The sequence below is a fragment of the Castanea sativa genome, chromosome 1, assembly GCF_040712315.1.
Source record: "Castanea sativa cultivar Marrone di Chiusa Pesio chromosome 1, ASM4071231v1".
Lineage (NCBI taxonomy): Eukaryota > Viridiplantae > Streptophyta > Magnoliopsida > Fagales > Fagaceae > Castanea > Castanea sativa.
The window spans coordinates 48,520,025-48,536,979 of NC_134013.1; the positions used below are offsets into that span (position 1 = coordinate 48,520,025).

The 16,955-nt window shown below is 37.1% G+C and overlaps 1 protein-coding gene across 1 annotated transcript; it reads right to left on the reverse strand.

Moving 5' to 3' along the window:
* Positions 1 to 4,242: 4,242 nt before the first annotated feature.
* On the reverse strand, positions 4,243 to 11,788 carry LOC142606047 (ubiquitin receptor RAD23d-like). Its single transcript, XM_075777459.1, has 12 exons — positions 11,538 to 11,788; positions 9,754 to 9,915; positions 8,363 to 8,416; positions 8,125 to 8,252; positions 7,974 to 8,021; positions 7,584 to 7,761; positions 6,402 to 6,542; positions 6,263 to 6,328; positions 6,122 to 6,169; positions 5,916 to 6,022; positions 5,746 to 5,824; positions 4,243 to 4,609 (listed from the first exon to the last, which is right to left on the reverse strand). The coding sequence occupies exons 1-12, from the start codon at positions 11,601 to 11,603 to the stop codon at positions 4,493 to 4,495; spliced, it is 1,194 nt and encodes a 397-aa protein (XP_075633574.1). The 5' UTR covers positions 11,604 to 11,788; the 3' UTR covers positions 4,243 to 4,492.
* Between the last annotated feature and the right edge of the window lie 5,167 nt (positions 11,789 to 16,955).

The window sequence follows — 16,955 nt, forward strand, 5'->3', positions numbered from 1 at the left end:
CAGTCGTCACCAGCCAAGGCCTCTTCTGTTACAAAGTGATGTCGTTCGGCCTCAAGAACACAAGTGCAACATATCAGAGGCTCATGAACAAAATTTTTGCACATCAGATTGGGACGAATGTCCAAGTCTACGTGGACGACATGCTAGTGAAAAGTTGACAGGTAGACGACCATTTGGACGAGCTCAAGGAGACCTTTGATACCCTCCGCACCTATAACATGAAGCCCAATCCAAACAAATGCGCATTTGGGGTAACGGCTAAAAAATTCCAAGGATTCATAGTGCCCCAAAGAGGCATTGAGGTCAATCTAGACAAGATCCAGGCCATAATGGACATGGCGCCACCAAGGAACATAAAAGAAGTGCAAAGCCTCAACGGCAAAGTAGTGGCACTGAACAGGTTTGTGTCAAAGGCAACAGAAAAATGCCTGTCTTTATTTTGCACGTTGAAGAAGTCCTTTGAGTGGACGACCGAGTGTCAACAAGCATTTGAGGACTTAAAAGCGTACCTCTCTTCCCCACCGTTGCTAAGTCCTTCCAAACCCAGGGAGGAGCTATTTCTCTACCTAGCCTTCTCCCCAGCTGCCGTCAGTGCAGCCTTGGTTAGAGAAGAAGACAGGGTGCAGAACCCCATATACTACACTAGCCGAGCACTCCGAGGCGCAGAGAAGAAGTACCCCCCGATGGTGAAACTAGTCTTCACCTTAGTAACTGCAACTCGCAAGCTCAAACCATATTTCCAGGCCCACACTATGGTTGTTTTGACAGACAAGCCTCTACGGAGAGCAATGAGCAACCCTGAAGCCACTAGACGAATGGGGCTATGGGTAATTGAGTTGAGCAAAGTGCAATACCACTCGCGCACGACCATGAAAGGACAGGTGGTCACTGACTTCATTGTAGAATTCACCAATATGGAAGGCCAGGGGGCAAAAGAGCATCTCCAATGGAGTATCCACACAAATAGGTTGTCCAACAGACAAGCCGGTAGGGTAGGTATAGTACTCCACTCTCTAGAAGGGGACGAGATCGAATGCATGGTTCGTCTCAACTTCCCTACAACCAATAATGAGGCGGAATAAGAAGTTTTAGTGGTAGGACTGGATCTCGCCAAAGCAGCAGGGGCCACAAGTATAGTTGTTTATTGCAATTCTCAGGTGGTCACAAGTCAGTGAACGATGACTACTAATACAAAAGTGAAAGAATGAAGAAATACCTGGAGTAAGTAAGGAAACAGGTGGACGACCTTCAGGCCAACTTTGTTCAAATCTTAAAGGAAGAAAATAAGATGGCCAACCATCTTGCCAAGGCCGCATCGGCAGAACACATGCTCATCCCAGTAAGGTTCTTTCTTTTGTTCAACTTTCGCCTTTGATAGATGGCGTCGATGTGGAGGAAGTAGGCTTAGGAAGCAACTGGACCACAATGATAGTTTCGTACTTAAAAGATGGCACACTACCTGACGGTAAGGAGGCCGCAAGGAAGCCGACAGCCCCTATGGACCCGTCAGCTTCCCATAAGCAGACAGAGGTCTGAAGTGACAACACCATGAAGCTAATGACCCCACGATACTTGACGAGCGTATCCATAAAAGCCAACGGGAAGACTTTAGAAGAGGCAATTGACCAATGGGATGAAAAGGTCAACGGGACAAGCGTGGCTTAGCTTGATGCCCACGAACATCTATACAAGGAAATATATTGTATCCCACAACTAACCCTAGTCAAAGGAATCTCTACAAGGAATGAATCCCACAAAATACGTGTATTAATAAGGATCTTCCCTATAAGGAATGACCTTCTCCACCAAGAAACGAAGGTCAGCTCTACACTACTATAAACCCCCCCCCCCCCACACAAAACCCTCACAAATTAAGGTACGCATAATTTTCCCAGCTCTAGTACTCTAGAGTTGTAGAAATTCTCTCTAACTTAATCTTTAGAGGGTATTTGGCCGATACCACACCAGTACTCTCTATAAGGTCTTCTTTGTTTCAGTTTCGCAGGTTCTGTCTAGAGCACGTGAGGACCGCAACTCATTGATGATTTTTGGCATCATCACCTAGTTCTATATTCGAAGGTGATTCCGAGATCTCCATCAAAGCACTCCAACGGAAGAAGTCCCTACACCCTTCTTTCAGTCACTTGATAAAAAACTATTGTCTTCAGCTAGTTCTCTTCAGAACTATCATTTTTTACATACTATTAGGCATGGCAATGCTTTGGCGCATGCTTTAGCCAAGAAAGCGAGATTTTCTTTTCTGCTACAAGTCTAGATGGAATCTGTTCCACTAGATTTTTACAATTGTTATGTTTCCGATTTTTTAAGTATTAATTAAGTTGTCGAGTTGACATTCATAGAAAATTATGATAGTTTTATGTAGGTGTGGTAGTGAAAAAGGTTAAGGGTGTCCACGCCACCCGGTAAATCGACCCACTCACCTTACCTACCCGTCGCCCTGAACCAACCACTCTGGCTGTTGGCAACAGCTCTCCACCCTCAAAATCCGACATTGGTAGGTCGATTGGTAGGTTTCCTCCTCTAAAACCCAAGCCACCCGACTTGACCTTGAAAACCAAGAAAATTTGGCAAAATCCAACATTTTCTGCTGATAAATTTGTTGAGATCCACCAGATCAAGCAAGATCTCTGCCATATTTGGCAAGATCTCAACAAATCTAGTGAGACCTCCGCCAGATCTAGTGAAATTCCGTTAGATCTGGGCAATTTTAGTTGTTGCTTCGAGGTTGCTGGCTTTGATTGACCTGATCTACCCCTGATGCGTGATCTGACCTATTTGAACCAGGTTTTAAAAAATTTCACCCGATTTGGTTGGGTCGATTGCAGGTTGGGCACAAACCCAATCCATGGACACCCCTAACAAAGGTAATGGCATAGGTTGGCGCAATGGTGATGATGTTATGGTGAAGGTAAAGGTGGTCATGGCAAGCACCTACAACAATGTTATGGTGGTGATGGGTTGTCACAATGGTAATGGTAGGGATAACAATGGATGTGGTGTGATGATGGTGGTGTTGATGACAATTGTGGTAGTAGTGACAACACCTAAAGATAATGTATAGTTGCGATGGTGGTAGTTTCAACAAAAATAAAATAAAGACGACAATGGTAGTGCAATGGCAATAATGGTAGTAGTGTGACCACACCAATGGTGATCGTGATGACAAAAATGGTTAGGACTTTAATGATGTTGTCAATCATATAAACAAATAAAGGATGTAAGGTACAAGAGAGTGACTTAAAAAAATAGAACACTTCTAGAGAAACATAAAACTTTTACTTCTTTTTAAATATGTGGCGAAGAATAGGAACCATTGACTTTTCTTTCACTTTGTCAAATATGGTTTACTTACATTTTAATCCTCAATCTTTGTCTTGTGTTTCAAAATTATCCGTATCCTTTAAAATATTTCGTTTCAGTCCTTATACTTTTAAGTTTGCATCAAAAAAGCCCTTACTATTAGTTATTACTTTGATTTTGAGTTGAAATCATTCTGCTAAATCTAAGGATTAAACCTTCGTAGAAAGACATTTGCCATTATTGATTTTTGTTTTTCACAGTACCAAATAATTGAAATTTAAAAAATATATATATGAAATGAAAAAAAAAATGCAAAACAAAACATTAAGATGATCAGTATTTATTTTATTTTTACGTGGTGTAAAACTCATGTTTTACTCCTCCAATCATAATATGCCATATAATCTTATCACATATTTAAGAATAAATATAACCACACTTAATCAATTCTAATATCCATATATAAATCTAACCAAATTAAAAGTTTATTAAGATGTTATTAAAAGTGGTAGGACGTATTGAATTTTAAATAAAATATTGATGTGACAATCTCTTATTGAATGGTATAAAACATATGTTTTACACCTCATCTTGCTAAATCCGGACTCATTGCTTAAACCTCGTCCTTAATTTCGTTCTTGTTTGTGACCCCTTTTTCCTCTCTCTTACTTGTAGAAATATTTGGTCATAAGCTTTCATATGTTCAATTAAAGCTCTCTTTATTATGTATAGATTTAGAACAAGTGATATCCAGACTTCGTTTGGGATATAATTTCACACCAAAGACTTTCTCAGCTAAATTTGGTTCACACCAGACATCAGCAAAAATTTGTATTTAGTGTTCATATGCTGGTAGACCCTGCATAGAAATGCTAATGTCCATGTCTTATTGCCAGCTATAAGATCAAAGAAATCCGGACAGGAAAAAAAGAAACCGTTATTTCCATATTCCAACAGAAAATTTATATAATATGGGACCCAATATTTAAAAAAGAAATCTGGAAAATGTGCTTGAAAGGGGGAGGCATGAACAACTTGACAGCGTCTCTACTGCAGACTCCACAGAACAAATAGGTGGAATAAGACACTAAAGCATTAAAACAAACTCGACCAACATGGCCAAGAAGTCTGACATTAAAGAAAAAAAAAAAGAGAATAAAAACCACTTTGATCAGTCTTCAAACTCATGCATATGATCTAAGAGATAGTTAGCTGCCAGCTCTTCATTCTTGTTGCATGCAAAGAAAACCTCCAATACAATTGCTCGATCAAAGCCCATTGCTTCAAGCTGCAAAACTTTGCAACGTTAGTCAAGACTGCATGAATAGTCAAGTTTCACACCAATTCCTCACATAGCTTGCCTTATAAGACTAAAACAGATGGATTAAAATCCTATATATTATTATTACTGGAAAAAAAAAAAAAAAAAAAATCAAATCATAAACAGACCACCCATTCAGGTTCTATTTGTCCCATGTAAATGACAGTATAGGTGGTTGGCTGCTGGTTACCAGTCTTCAAACCAACACTTACCAGTTAGCCTACAGGTGGGGCGCCTGTCACCCACCTAACCTGTCCTGCCATTATACACCACCTACATCCCTAAGCCAGCCCCTCTCTCGTTCATAGCTTCTAATCGCCCTCCCTGACACCAACAGATCTGACACTGGCAAACCCACATCCAGCAACAGTTTACCAGATCAGCAACCAGCAATGAAATCACTGTAATCAACTGCCTATCCAAACACTCAATCCAATCAAGTGGTCCGATTGAATCAGTCGACGGCAGGTCCCCTCCCACCTCCCCCCACCCCCAAACATGCCCAAGTCAAGTGGCAGTTTTATTCCCCACCCGAGCCACTGACCCCTTCATTTCTCTCCCCTGCCATTCAACCGCCACCCCCACCCATCAAAACTGCTGCAATCAACTGCAGATCTGAACACTTAATCCGGTTGAGTGGTCTGCTTGAGTCAGTCAATAGACAGTTTCGTTTTTCCCCACCCAATGATACTTGGGTCAAGTGGCGGTTTTACTTCCCATCCAAGCCTGACAGATCCATGATCAGCCCTACTTATCCAATCAATTCTTTATGTGACAGAATAATAGACTATACAGAATGTAGTATGATTGTGAAACACTTAATTAGAGAAGGAACACATTATAAAAATTGATAAGAGTTTAAAGGCATTAGGGCTATTTCCTATTGCTGCTTCTCACTATTAAGTTAAAAGACAACAGAATGTCATACCCCAAGCTGCAGTTGAATACAAACTTCAATACAAGCATCAAATCTTATAAACTTTTGATCATTACCAACAACAGCAACAATGCAAAGACAGTAACAAAATTCCTAACATTAATTCCAAAGCAACAGATTTTTTTTTTTTAAAGAGCAGATAAAAAACAAGAACCGACAAACTTACACGTTGAATTGCCTCACGCTCCTCAGGTGTGACAGTCACAGCCTGTGGCATACCTGAAGCTACCTGACCGAGTAGGTTCCTGATTATACATTAATATGTAAATAAGCATCATGTGAATTCAACTATAAAAATAAACAGAAGCAAGAGCTAATGCATAATAATCATCTCACCCTTCTCCTTCAACAGGTTCATTTATCAAGCGTAAGAAGTCAGCCTGATGCTCCTGTATAAGACGCATTAGGTGTGGATTTTGCTTTCCTAGTTCCTGAAGCATAGGCTGCAGCAGAGAAGAATGTCAGAAGTAATCAATGTTAACATAAGTTATTAAATTGATCAAACTGACAACCAAAAGAAGGAAACACTCAATAAAGAATACCTGCAAAATTTGGGGATTTGCTTGAACCATAGCTCGCAAGGCTTGGAACTGAAATAAAGAACAAATTGCTTTAAAAACCTCAGGCAAGTTGGTATACAGTAAAAGCCAACTTTCAGATTAATAAAAGAAAATCATAGATACCTGTTGACTGTTACGTAAGAAATCCAAGGTGCCTGCACCAGCATTTGAACCCACAGCGGGAAGGCCCTGAATAAGGAAGACAATAGTCCATAACTCGATTCTAATAAAGTTCATAAATTATTAATCTAAAGATATACACCTGTGGAAACAGATCTAGTGGGTTTGCATTGGGCCCACTAGCAGGTACTGCTGGTTGTGGAGCCTGGGCTGGAGGGTTGACCGCCTGCCCGCTAACAGGAGCTTGAGGAACTTGAGGAACTTCAGCTGGCTCAGGAATTCCCTGAAACATATTAATTTTCATTTTAATCCGATGTGATTACAAATGCAGAGTCTGGATTATTTTGATAGCAACAGAAGATTAAATGTGACAGTAAAATGAGTAACATGTTTATCTCAACATGAAAATGCCATATGATCATGTGTATCTAAATGAAAGTTTAGTTGGCTATTAACTAGTAGAAAATTTAAATACAAACCAAACATCTACAGCTTTAATTCCCCAGTTTCCATCAAATTATCCAGTTTTTGTTGGTATCACTTAATAAGGGTTCTCTTGTTTAAATTCGCCATTTGCTAATCCATTCCTAAGCCTTTCTTCTCCAATTCGTATATTGGCACACCATTGTCATGACCAATTGCCACAAAAAGGTGGCCTCGGAGCATTCTCTCAATCATAAACTAGGATATCATAGGCCCAACAACAATATGCCCTTCAGAAGACATCAAGATGTGGTTATTTCACATAACTTTTTTTTTTTATAAACACAAGTCCAACTGGTAACTCTGTTAACAATTAGAACCACAACTCGGCATTTAAAATTGATCCAGCAACCAAAATTTAAGCTTTTATTTTTACATTCAAATCAGTGTAAACTTCGACACATTCAGATGAATATTCCATACTTTGCATTTCTTAATACAAAGATTCTTTAAAAAAACAAACTTAAAATTTTAAATTCCTATAACGATACAAATTGTATTTCACATTTTTCAGTGCAGCCTCACTATAGAGATATCCATAGTGATGGCCAAAACAAATTCTGCTCAATTCGAGGGGGGAAAATCAGGGATGACAACCCTCTTCCCCAGGAAGGATACTTAATCCTCAACCCTTAAATACCCTTTTCGTAAGTCTACCAATCTTACAAGTTCTCTGCTGATGATGTCATAAGCTCATAGTTAACCAAGTTGAAAACATTTAAAATACAGATGAAGTTAGTAATTAAGCTTGACAAAAAATCAACCCACAACTGACAAGCTTGATCCACTTACATGGTGAGCCACAAACAGATAATGAAGCAAAGACTGGGAATGAACTTACAGAATAAAGATATTCAACAGCTCTTTCAGGGTTGTTAAAAGCAGCACGTAAAGCACGGACAACGGTGTCTCGGTCCCAGCTTCCTCCACCCATATCTAGAATCTGTTGAACAGTAGTCTCTAAAGTACTTCCTGCAACAAGATTTGATGCTGCTTGGCCATAGACATCTGATTCTGAACTGCATAAACCCATAATAATAATAATAATAATAAATAAGAGAATATAGTCAAAGAAATATCATAAAATTCAAGTTACAATTACATAACAATCATATAAGTGACTTGAAGGTCTCTGAATTATACAATCTAGAAAGAATGGAAGGTTAAAACATATGGTTTTAACCGTTAAGCTTGGGACTTATATTCAGATACTATAATACTTAATACTCACGAAGCAGGAGGGGCTGCAACAGGAGTGGGTTCAGGGACAGAAGGGGGCCTGCACAATTAATAAACAGAATTAGAAGAGTTAGTTAAAACAATAAGAAGTGGACTGCATGTTTACACCCCAAAAAAGTAAACACTTCAAACAGATTGCTCACGGTGCTGCAGTTGGGGCAAGAGGTTGAGAAGCAGGTGGCGGTTGTGTCACGGTAGGAGGGGAAGTATTTGTCACGGTAGGAGGGGAAGTATTTGTCACAGTAGGAGGGGAATTACTTGCAGGTTGAGCCTACACATTTAAGTGGCTCAATTAGATCAACTTCAAATGGCAACATTGACTATGATGCTGTAGTTAACCATACAGGCAGAATAGACATCAACAGCATCATCCATAATTACCTGGCTTGTGGGTGCAGCTGCTGTACTTGAGGTTCCACTTGATGAGACCTTACTCTACAATTGTTTCAACAAGTATTCATTAGCACAAACATTAAAGCAACCAGCAAACCAAATGTCTCTAAGAAGAAGCAACTTCAAGAACCTCAAAAGCCTCCAAGACATCCCCATAACTCTTTTTTAAGAACATCTTGTAATACAGAAAACCACCATATACGAAGAGTAGGTGGGAATACACTTGTAAATGACACCATAAAAGTATGGTTTCCAGTTCTTTTTAAGTGGTTAGAACTTGATAACTACAAATTTGTACACCAGAGACATAAATGGCTGTCAAAGGGTAAGACCACTTCCAAGTCACCCCTCCTCCAAGTCCAAGGACCCCATTGAAGTGGGACTAACAAAATGAACATTTATTCTAGAGACAAACTATGCCTTGGTTGCATATAATCTTTTGCAGGAACAATTCCAGCACAAATAGAGAATAAAGCTTGTAATAACAAATAAGGCACGCAGCCAATTAACTAGAATTTGAAATTTGTATACTAATAACACTGCCTAGATTGTATAAAATGTCTCATCTTTTACACAGCCAACCTCAACCAGATAATGTTGTAATTAAATAGGCCCCTAAAATCAGACTCAGTCACTCTATGAATATAGTTAAAACATTATGGCTAAGAACTTAGGAAAACAAACAGAGAGCAAAAACTAGTTCCAACCAGAGTAGTCCTTTTCTTTTCATTTTTTAGACAAAATTGAAGCCTAAGAACAACTCTGACTGCATACCAACATTTGAATCTAAAAAAAGGTTCAGTTGAGTTAACAAGTTCCAAAATGGATAAAAGAATCATATGAGAATGTTTCAGATGGTTCTCTGAAAAATTCAAATAACAAATCGACATGAGCCCTACTGATTGATAGGCCAATAGTGAGCCTACTGATAGGTAAATTGACGTGCAAATAAGATAGAAGATTTAACAAGACACTCTTGTGCCCATTATTTTAACTACTATAAGTGGATCCTAAATGGAAACAACAGTTTTCTTGTATCCATTTCTTCTTTTTACCTACATCTTTCACATCTAAACATAAATCCGGAATTTCCCTTCTTTTGTCAATATAACGTGAATTCTATAACCCCCCCTATCAAAAAAATTGTAAATTCTATATACCCACCTCCCCCACACAGAGAGAAAAGAGAAAGGAAGAAAATAAAAGTATTAGTTTATATATTTTTTAATCATAGTCAAGACCAGCAGAATTTATTCATTTGCCAACGTGAATGGTCTTAAAATTGCTTTCAATAAGTTAAAACTATAATTCTCCACAAATTTCTTTCCTTCCATTTCTAAAATGAGAAGGATAAACCCATAGAAGATAATCAAATTAACCTTGGTTAACATGATGACAACAAAACTGTTCTCTGCAACTTTATTTTCTTCTAGCGTTGTGCCATCCTTAAGAACTTTCCCCTGATGAATAAGCATCTGTTGTGCGGCAGGGTAAACATCAGAACCCTGAACTGTCTCTATGCTTTTCTTGACATCAGAAATCTGAAAATAGCAGGAAAAAAAAGATCAATTGGAACACTGAGCTGAAAGTCATGATATGGACAAAAAAAAATAGCAGCAAAGGAAGCACAGAAATAAATTGCGCAAGAAGAAACTATAAACCAATCCTTTTGTAAAATTCAGTGAGACTTACACAAATTTTAAACTATCATTCAATAACTTTATTTGCAGTTATAAATGCACCTAGTGGGTCTTGAACCCATGACCTCACCTCCACCTTGCTCTTAGAAGGGGAGGATGTACCATTTGAACTAGAGCTCATTGGCACTATCATTTGATAACTTCACAATGGATTCAATGATGCTTGAACTGTGAAAAATACATGCCTGCGTAAAAGCTTGGGATGCAAGCAAAAATATTATTCAAGAAACTTATCCAGCTACAGAGGGAGGGAGAGACAATTCCCATCTATTTCATGATTGTATTTCCTATCTTATGTCACTTTTTTTTCACCACTTGTTCTTGTTTTCCTCGAATATACTCACTAAAATTATTTGAAAATCAAGACTGCATCTAACCTATGCTGATGAGAAAATTTATGGTTTTTTACTGGATAGGTATTTTGAAGAATGATCAAGACCACAAAAAAAAACATATTGTTAGCTCTAAAGATCAAAGGGAGCAATGCCCCTTTCCCTTGGGCCCACTCAATCATCCACAAAACATCAAAGGGAGAAATTCCAAAGATTGCCACTCGAAGCTACACAAAGTAATAAAAAAGTAATTAAAACATGGAGACAATTTCATATAGAAATCACTAGGATGTTAGCAAGAGCTATAAAAACAGTAGGATCAAAAGAAGAACCAACATCATAGAACAGAACGCTTTCCTTGGTAGTAGTGGTTCACAAAATTTTAAAAATAAAAAATAAAAATAAAAATAAAAACGCATATTCATTTAACCCAACTAGAGCACTTTTGTTTTTTATTCCCAACTAGAGCACTTTTGTTTTTTATGAAGTGGAACCTGACCAAGGCGGGGACTCTTTGTACCCACCACTGGGGAGTAAACTATGAATACACGACCCCAACTAGAGCATTACATCATATTCCATCCTTAAATAAACTTAATCAAAGGGTGTATAAGCTCAAACCATCTGCAAAAATAGCTGTCAATCCCAACTACTAATGTGCCCCCTTTGATATTGAATCAAATTTAATATTGATGCCAGATACTAAAACAAAGCACTACAAACTCGCCCAAACCTTATAGTACACGAATTACACAAATTGAACCTCCTTAAGCATAAAATATCTAAATTAAACTAAACCACCTATCTACAATTCACACCAAGGCTAAAAATTTGCAAAATTCAAGCTCTTTTCTTTTAAGTACAAAATTCAAGCATAATTCACAAAAAACCAAATAAAATTCTACAAAGATATACAATCAACCACTCGACAAAATACAAAAAACCTAAACTTAGTCTGCACAAGTGATAAAATCGGGAAATAAAACCCTAATTCACGATTAATTCCACGTGCAATATCAGATAAAACCCTAATTTCACAACAATCAATCAATTATCCACATAATCGTCACAAAACCGAACAGAAAATAAAATTTCTAATAATTGAGAGATTAATAAGAGAAGTATTGGTACCGAGTCTTCGGGTTTCACTTCGATCTCGAAGTGAGTACCCTTGAGAGTCTTGACGAAGATCTTCATCTTCCTCTTCGCTCTACGACACTCGCTCGCTCGTCCGAACGGTCTCCGAGTCTCCGGTGAGTCTCCGACGACGTCAAAGCCGGCGATAGCTTTTCAAAACAGAGAGAGAGAGAGAGAGAAGCAGTGAAAGAGAGACGAAGCCGAAGCTGAAAGTCACTGCGATAGGAAATGAAAAGCAAAAGCTGGGCTCGCTGTTTCTGCTTGTCGTTTATATATATCTACATGCTGTGGGGTAATGATCAGGTACTACCGGTGTATCTGGTAGTACTTTTTTTGTCTATTTAAATAGCGCAACGTGGACAAATAATGCAGTTGTGTTGAAACGTGTCGCGATTTAATTGGGTATTGATTAGGTGTGGAGGATAGTGGGTTGGGTTACGTGAACATGGAATGAAAGAGCTAGATTCTTGTGTCCAGCAAATTTAACGTAAGGAGAAGTTTTGGTATTTATCCGTACACAAGTGGCACGCGTGCCTAACCATCTTCTCTCATGAAGGAGGGAGCAGCTTTCTTTTAAGGCCAACCGTTTGATGTTTTGCCATTTTGGGCTTTTTCTGAGTTGAATTATATCATGGATCATGAAGATTTGATTAGAGGTGGTAATGTTTATTGTAAATGACCTTGACTTACTTTGACACAATTAATGAATGAAAAAATATTGATGGGTAATTAAAATGATGTGTCAGCCATAAGAGGTGTCCAAGTGATCCACGTCCAATATAATCATCCATGAGGGAAGCATAAAGAAGTAACACCAGAAAAGAGAGAGGTCATCTATAATAAAGGACAAGTCGTTTACAGACAAAAGACCATAGATGACTAATGAACACTTAGTAAATTCTAAGTGTTTTCTACAAATCGAGAACGGTTGCACCACAATCCACTATTCCGAGATGTGACGAGAATTCCCCGAAATTCACTCCACTCTCCCCACTAAGTCCACACATCTCTCACGGTGATAGTGGCACCTAACAAGTAGACCCACACCAAACTCTCTATAAAATGGACCAACCTCACTAAGCCATGGTATGCATCACTATTCATCCACTTTTAATACTTGAGTTCTTGAGAGAAATACTGACTTAACTGTTGGAGGGTCCTTAACCGGTTCCACCCCGGTCACCTCTAATAGTCTTTCTTTCTTTCTTTTTCAGGTTGTTGATCCACCATTAAGTTCAGAGCATACAACCTACTAATTTCATACATCATCAAATATCATTTTCACCTGAATGACTTGCAATCAACTCGTTTTGACACGAACTCAATAAATATAAATATATATATATATATATATATATATATATATATATATATATATATATCAATGCCCTCTTTATCCAATATAAATTTTAATTTTAAATTTTAAACGAGTTCATCAATAGGATTTTAGTGGTTACTAATGGAGAAAAGCTATTACGCATTAAGTCAACTAAAAATTTAGCTAAGTGGCTGACGTGGCAGCTCAAACTAAAAGCTACCAAGTTGGCCAAGGCATCTTAAAGCTCACCAAATCCACCAAAGTCAAACTCCTTATAAGAGAAATTTTTTGAGTATCTGCTTGTCATCTCCAAATCCTTTTCTTTTAATTCCCTACCGAATAAAGAATGATTCTTAAGGGAATCAATTAGGTGAGATTAAATCCCTATAATCTTGGAGGTTGTCTCCATCAGTAATATAAAAATACTCATCACAAACTCTAAAAGGTATTAAAAACACAAAATGTTTTTTAGATACTTTTCATCTTCCTTCTCTTTGATTGATTACTAACTTAATCATCAAAGGCTCCCTTAGCCAACACTTCAGCAAATTTTGGTATTTATTGTAGGGATTTATTAGCCTTGTCAACCCTCTGAGCAACTACATTATCAGTTTGGCTTTGTCTATAGGAAACATTTTTTCAATGTTTTCTCTCGAAAAAAAAGAAAAAAGAAAAGATAAGACGCTTATAACTAGGAACACCACTTCCAATAAGAGAAACACAAATTAGGAAACTAGAACCGATAATAGCCATGTCACCATCCTAGAAAATAGGCTCAGTAACCCACCAGGGAATGCATAAGGTGTTGTACCAAAACCAAGAACTAACATAATATAGAAACTGGAACAGGACCAACATCCTCCCTTCATCGTTTCAACTAACTAGGGCTAAGAATGAAGCCTGAAACTTGTCCCAGAGAAAAAATAAGCAAGGAGATGGCCAATATACAAGCACTTTAAAGGCCACCTCTAAGGTAGATGAAAGGTTGTGAGAGATGCAACAATAGTTGAACCTTATGATGAATGCTTTGAAGGACATGATGGCTAACACCATTAATGGGCTATTCTAGAAAATGAATTTTACATTTTGTGTCTAAAAGCATAGCAAGTTCAAGATGCCACAGTTGGGAGACTTTTTATGGTATAAAGGACCTTGCAGACTTCTTAAAGGTTGATAAGGTCTTTATATACTTGTTGATAGCGTATTTTGTCTACTCTTATTTTGCGTGCCAATTCTCATTTTAAGCCAAAAGTTGCAAAAAAATATAATTTTGATCCTGGGATTAGGGTGACACAAAATTCAATGTAATTTGTCCCAATTAAATGTTAGATTTACCAATTTTATGTGACCAAGGGAAAAATTACCAAAATATCCATGTTGACAAAACATTGACCAATAGAAGAAAAAAAAAAATCAAATCAAATCAAATCAAATCAAATTTTTACCTAATTAGTAAATTTCATCATTTTGTGTCAAATTTAATATTGCAACCACCTCTTCCACTACAAAAAATAACAACCACCTTACTTAATAACTATATCAACCCCTCAAAAACTCCCAAGAAAGAATTGAAAAAGTCTTAAAACAAAACCCAAAAACCATAAAAAAGAAAATTCATATAATCACATTAATATATCATTTTAACTGTAGATATCACGTATAATATATTGATAAACACATATTAAGATTGCAAAAGGAAAAATAAATAAATAACACCCATTTGCATAAACACTTACACCATAACCCTAATTTTTTACTTTTTTTTAGTTACATGTTGGGATTAGAAATATATTTATACTTTTATCCCTTTTTATTTCTTTTTTTACTCAAATCTCATCATAGACAATGACACAGATTGTGAGTTCATGGGATGAATTCGAAAAGTTTTGACCCAAATGGAGCCTCCACTTTCCCACTCATCTCCAACCATGGCAAAGGGACAAAGAACCAAGTGAAAGTGTGTGCAAAACCATATTAAAAAAAGCATTTGTCAGATTATGAGATGGAACACATTGGAGCCAAACTTCACTACCCCTAGTGAAGTTGCCATTGTAGGCGCAAGCACCCATGACAAGTGGTTTCCTTGGGAAGTACACCTCGGCCTAGAGTGGATCGAGCGAAAGGTAAAAAATAGATTTGCCACCTAAATTAGATCTAGGAACTATATATATAGTGCTCCTATGTAAAGGACTGATATTACTAGAGAACGTGTCCAAAGTTTACGAATGGGAATGGAAAGGTGTTAGACACCCTACCCCACCCCACCCCACATGTAAGTTGGCCTCTACTTATTGTGTTTCAAATCTTAATCCCATCAAAGGGTTTTCTAATATGTTATTCTATACACACACACACTAAGCCTACCCTAACATTCATCTAACACACAACATAGCATCCCGATCATATAGCATTCATGAAACAAAGTCCTATCATTCATCTAGCACATATATATCCAAGGGCAACCAGTATATCACAAGGCATTAACATCAAGCATATTTATCATGTTCATTAATCAAGCATATTCATTAAGTTCATCAACCATATCATGCTCATCATCCAAATCAAATGCATGCTCATATAATTATGCATGACTTACCTTACTTACCTCACTGCATCAAAGCACATATGCATCAATGCATGTTCATGTTCTTATGCATGTTAATATCAATCATCATAGCATATAAACCCCAATCGTTAACCAAACAAATTAAACATATATAGCATTTTATTCTACTAACTTTAAAGCTAAACATGTGAAAAACTAGACTCAACAGGACCTAAACAAATGATTAAAATGGAGCAAAATAGATGAAATAAATAAGAAACCTATTTCTGGGTTTCTAGACATAAGCATGCATTAACATACATTAAGTATGCGTATTTGTATGCATACACATGCATGAAGCATGCGTGTGCATACTCACCCAAAAACACAATTCTAAAGCACACAACAAATCAAATCATATTCTAAGCATGCATCAAATCTCATATTAAACCAAGAACAACAAAACATAAATCAGAGCATTCTAATGTTCACACACACACACACACACACACACACACATATCAACCTATTAATACTTAGGATACTATTAAACACAAAGGATTAAGACTAAAAAAATCAAAAATAACTTCTAAGCATGCATAACATACAAGTCAAATTAAGAATAACAAGAACACAAGTTATAAAAATCCAAATTAAGGAGAAGCCATGGAGAGAGACTCACCTTACTTATGGATCACAACTTTGTAGATGTTTAACTGGCCCCTCAGTGCCTACATAACAAGATAGAATGAAAATATCAAGGGACTCAAAGAATCAAATAGTTATTAGTTATCACAAATCAAAATAAAATACAACTCTTGAAAATATTGTTTGAAAAAGGTTTTGATTTAGATTAGAAAGTAGTTTCTACCCTAATGAATAACAAAGAGATTTTTTAAAGAACCAAAAACGTGCATAGTTGCTATGTGTACAGAATATTAAGAGATAAGAGTGTTCTTGGATGAGTTTTAGTGAAAAAGTGTCTCTCTCTAGCTAGGTTTTTAGTTGGAGGCATAAAATGATATTTATATGCTTAGAAACTAAGGTTTTTGGGATTATTTAGAGGGTTTTAAACGTTCCTAAGGGTCTAGGGTCGGGCCCCATCAAAGAATGAAGTTTTAGGCCCTTAAAAATGAAGTTTTGAAGGTCTGGAATGCAACATGCATGCGCATGCTCAAGTATGTGCGCGCATGCTTCCAAACATGCAAATACATACTCACCAAGAACCCTAATTTTGATTGCATTGATGCCCCAAGTTTAAATGGCCACAACTCACTCAATATAAATCCAAAGTATGCAAAATATGTGTTCAAATTGAAGTCCAAGATGTCTACTTTCTAATGAAACAAACCTCACTCAAAACGAATTTAGGAATGAAAATATATGATCAAAATAGTAAGGAAATGTCATTTTTCAACATCGTTTTTAAAGCGAATTGAGCACTTTTGAGTTGTGATTGTTTCCATACTATCGAAATAACTTCATTTACCCTTTGTAGGAATATCAACCTCATCGTTGTGACCAAGGACTAAAGTTTATTAATAAGGTA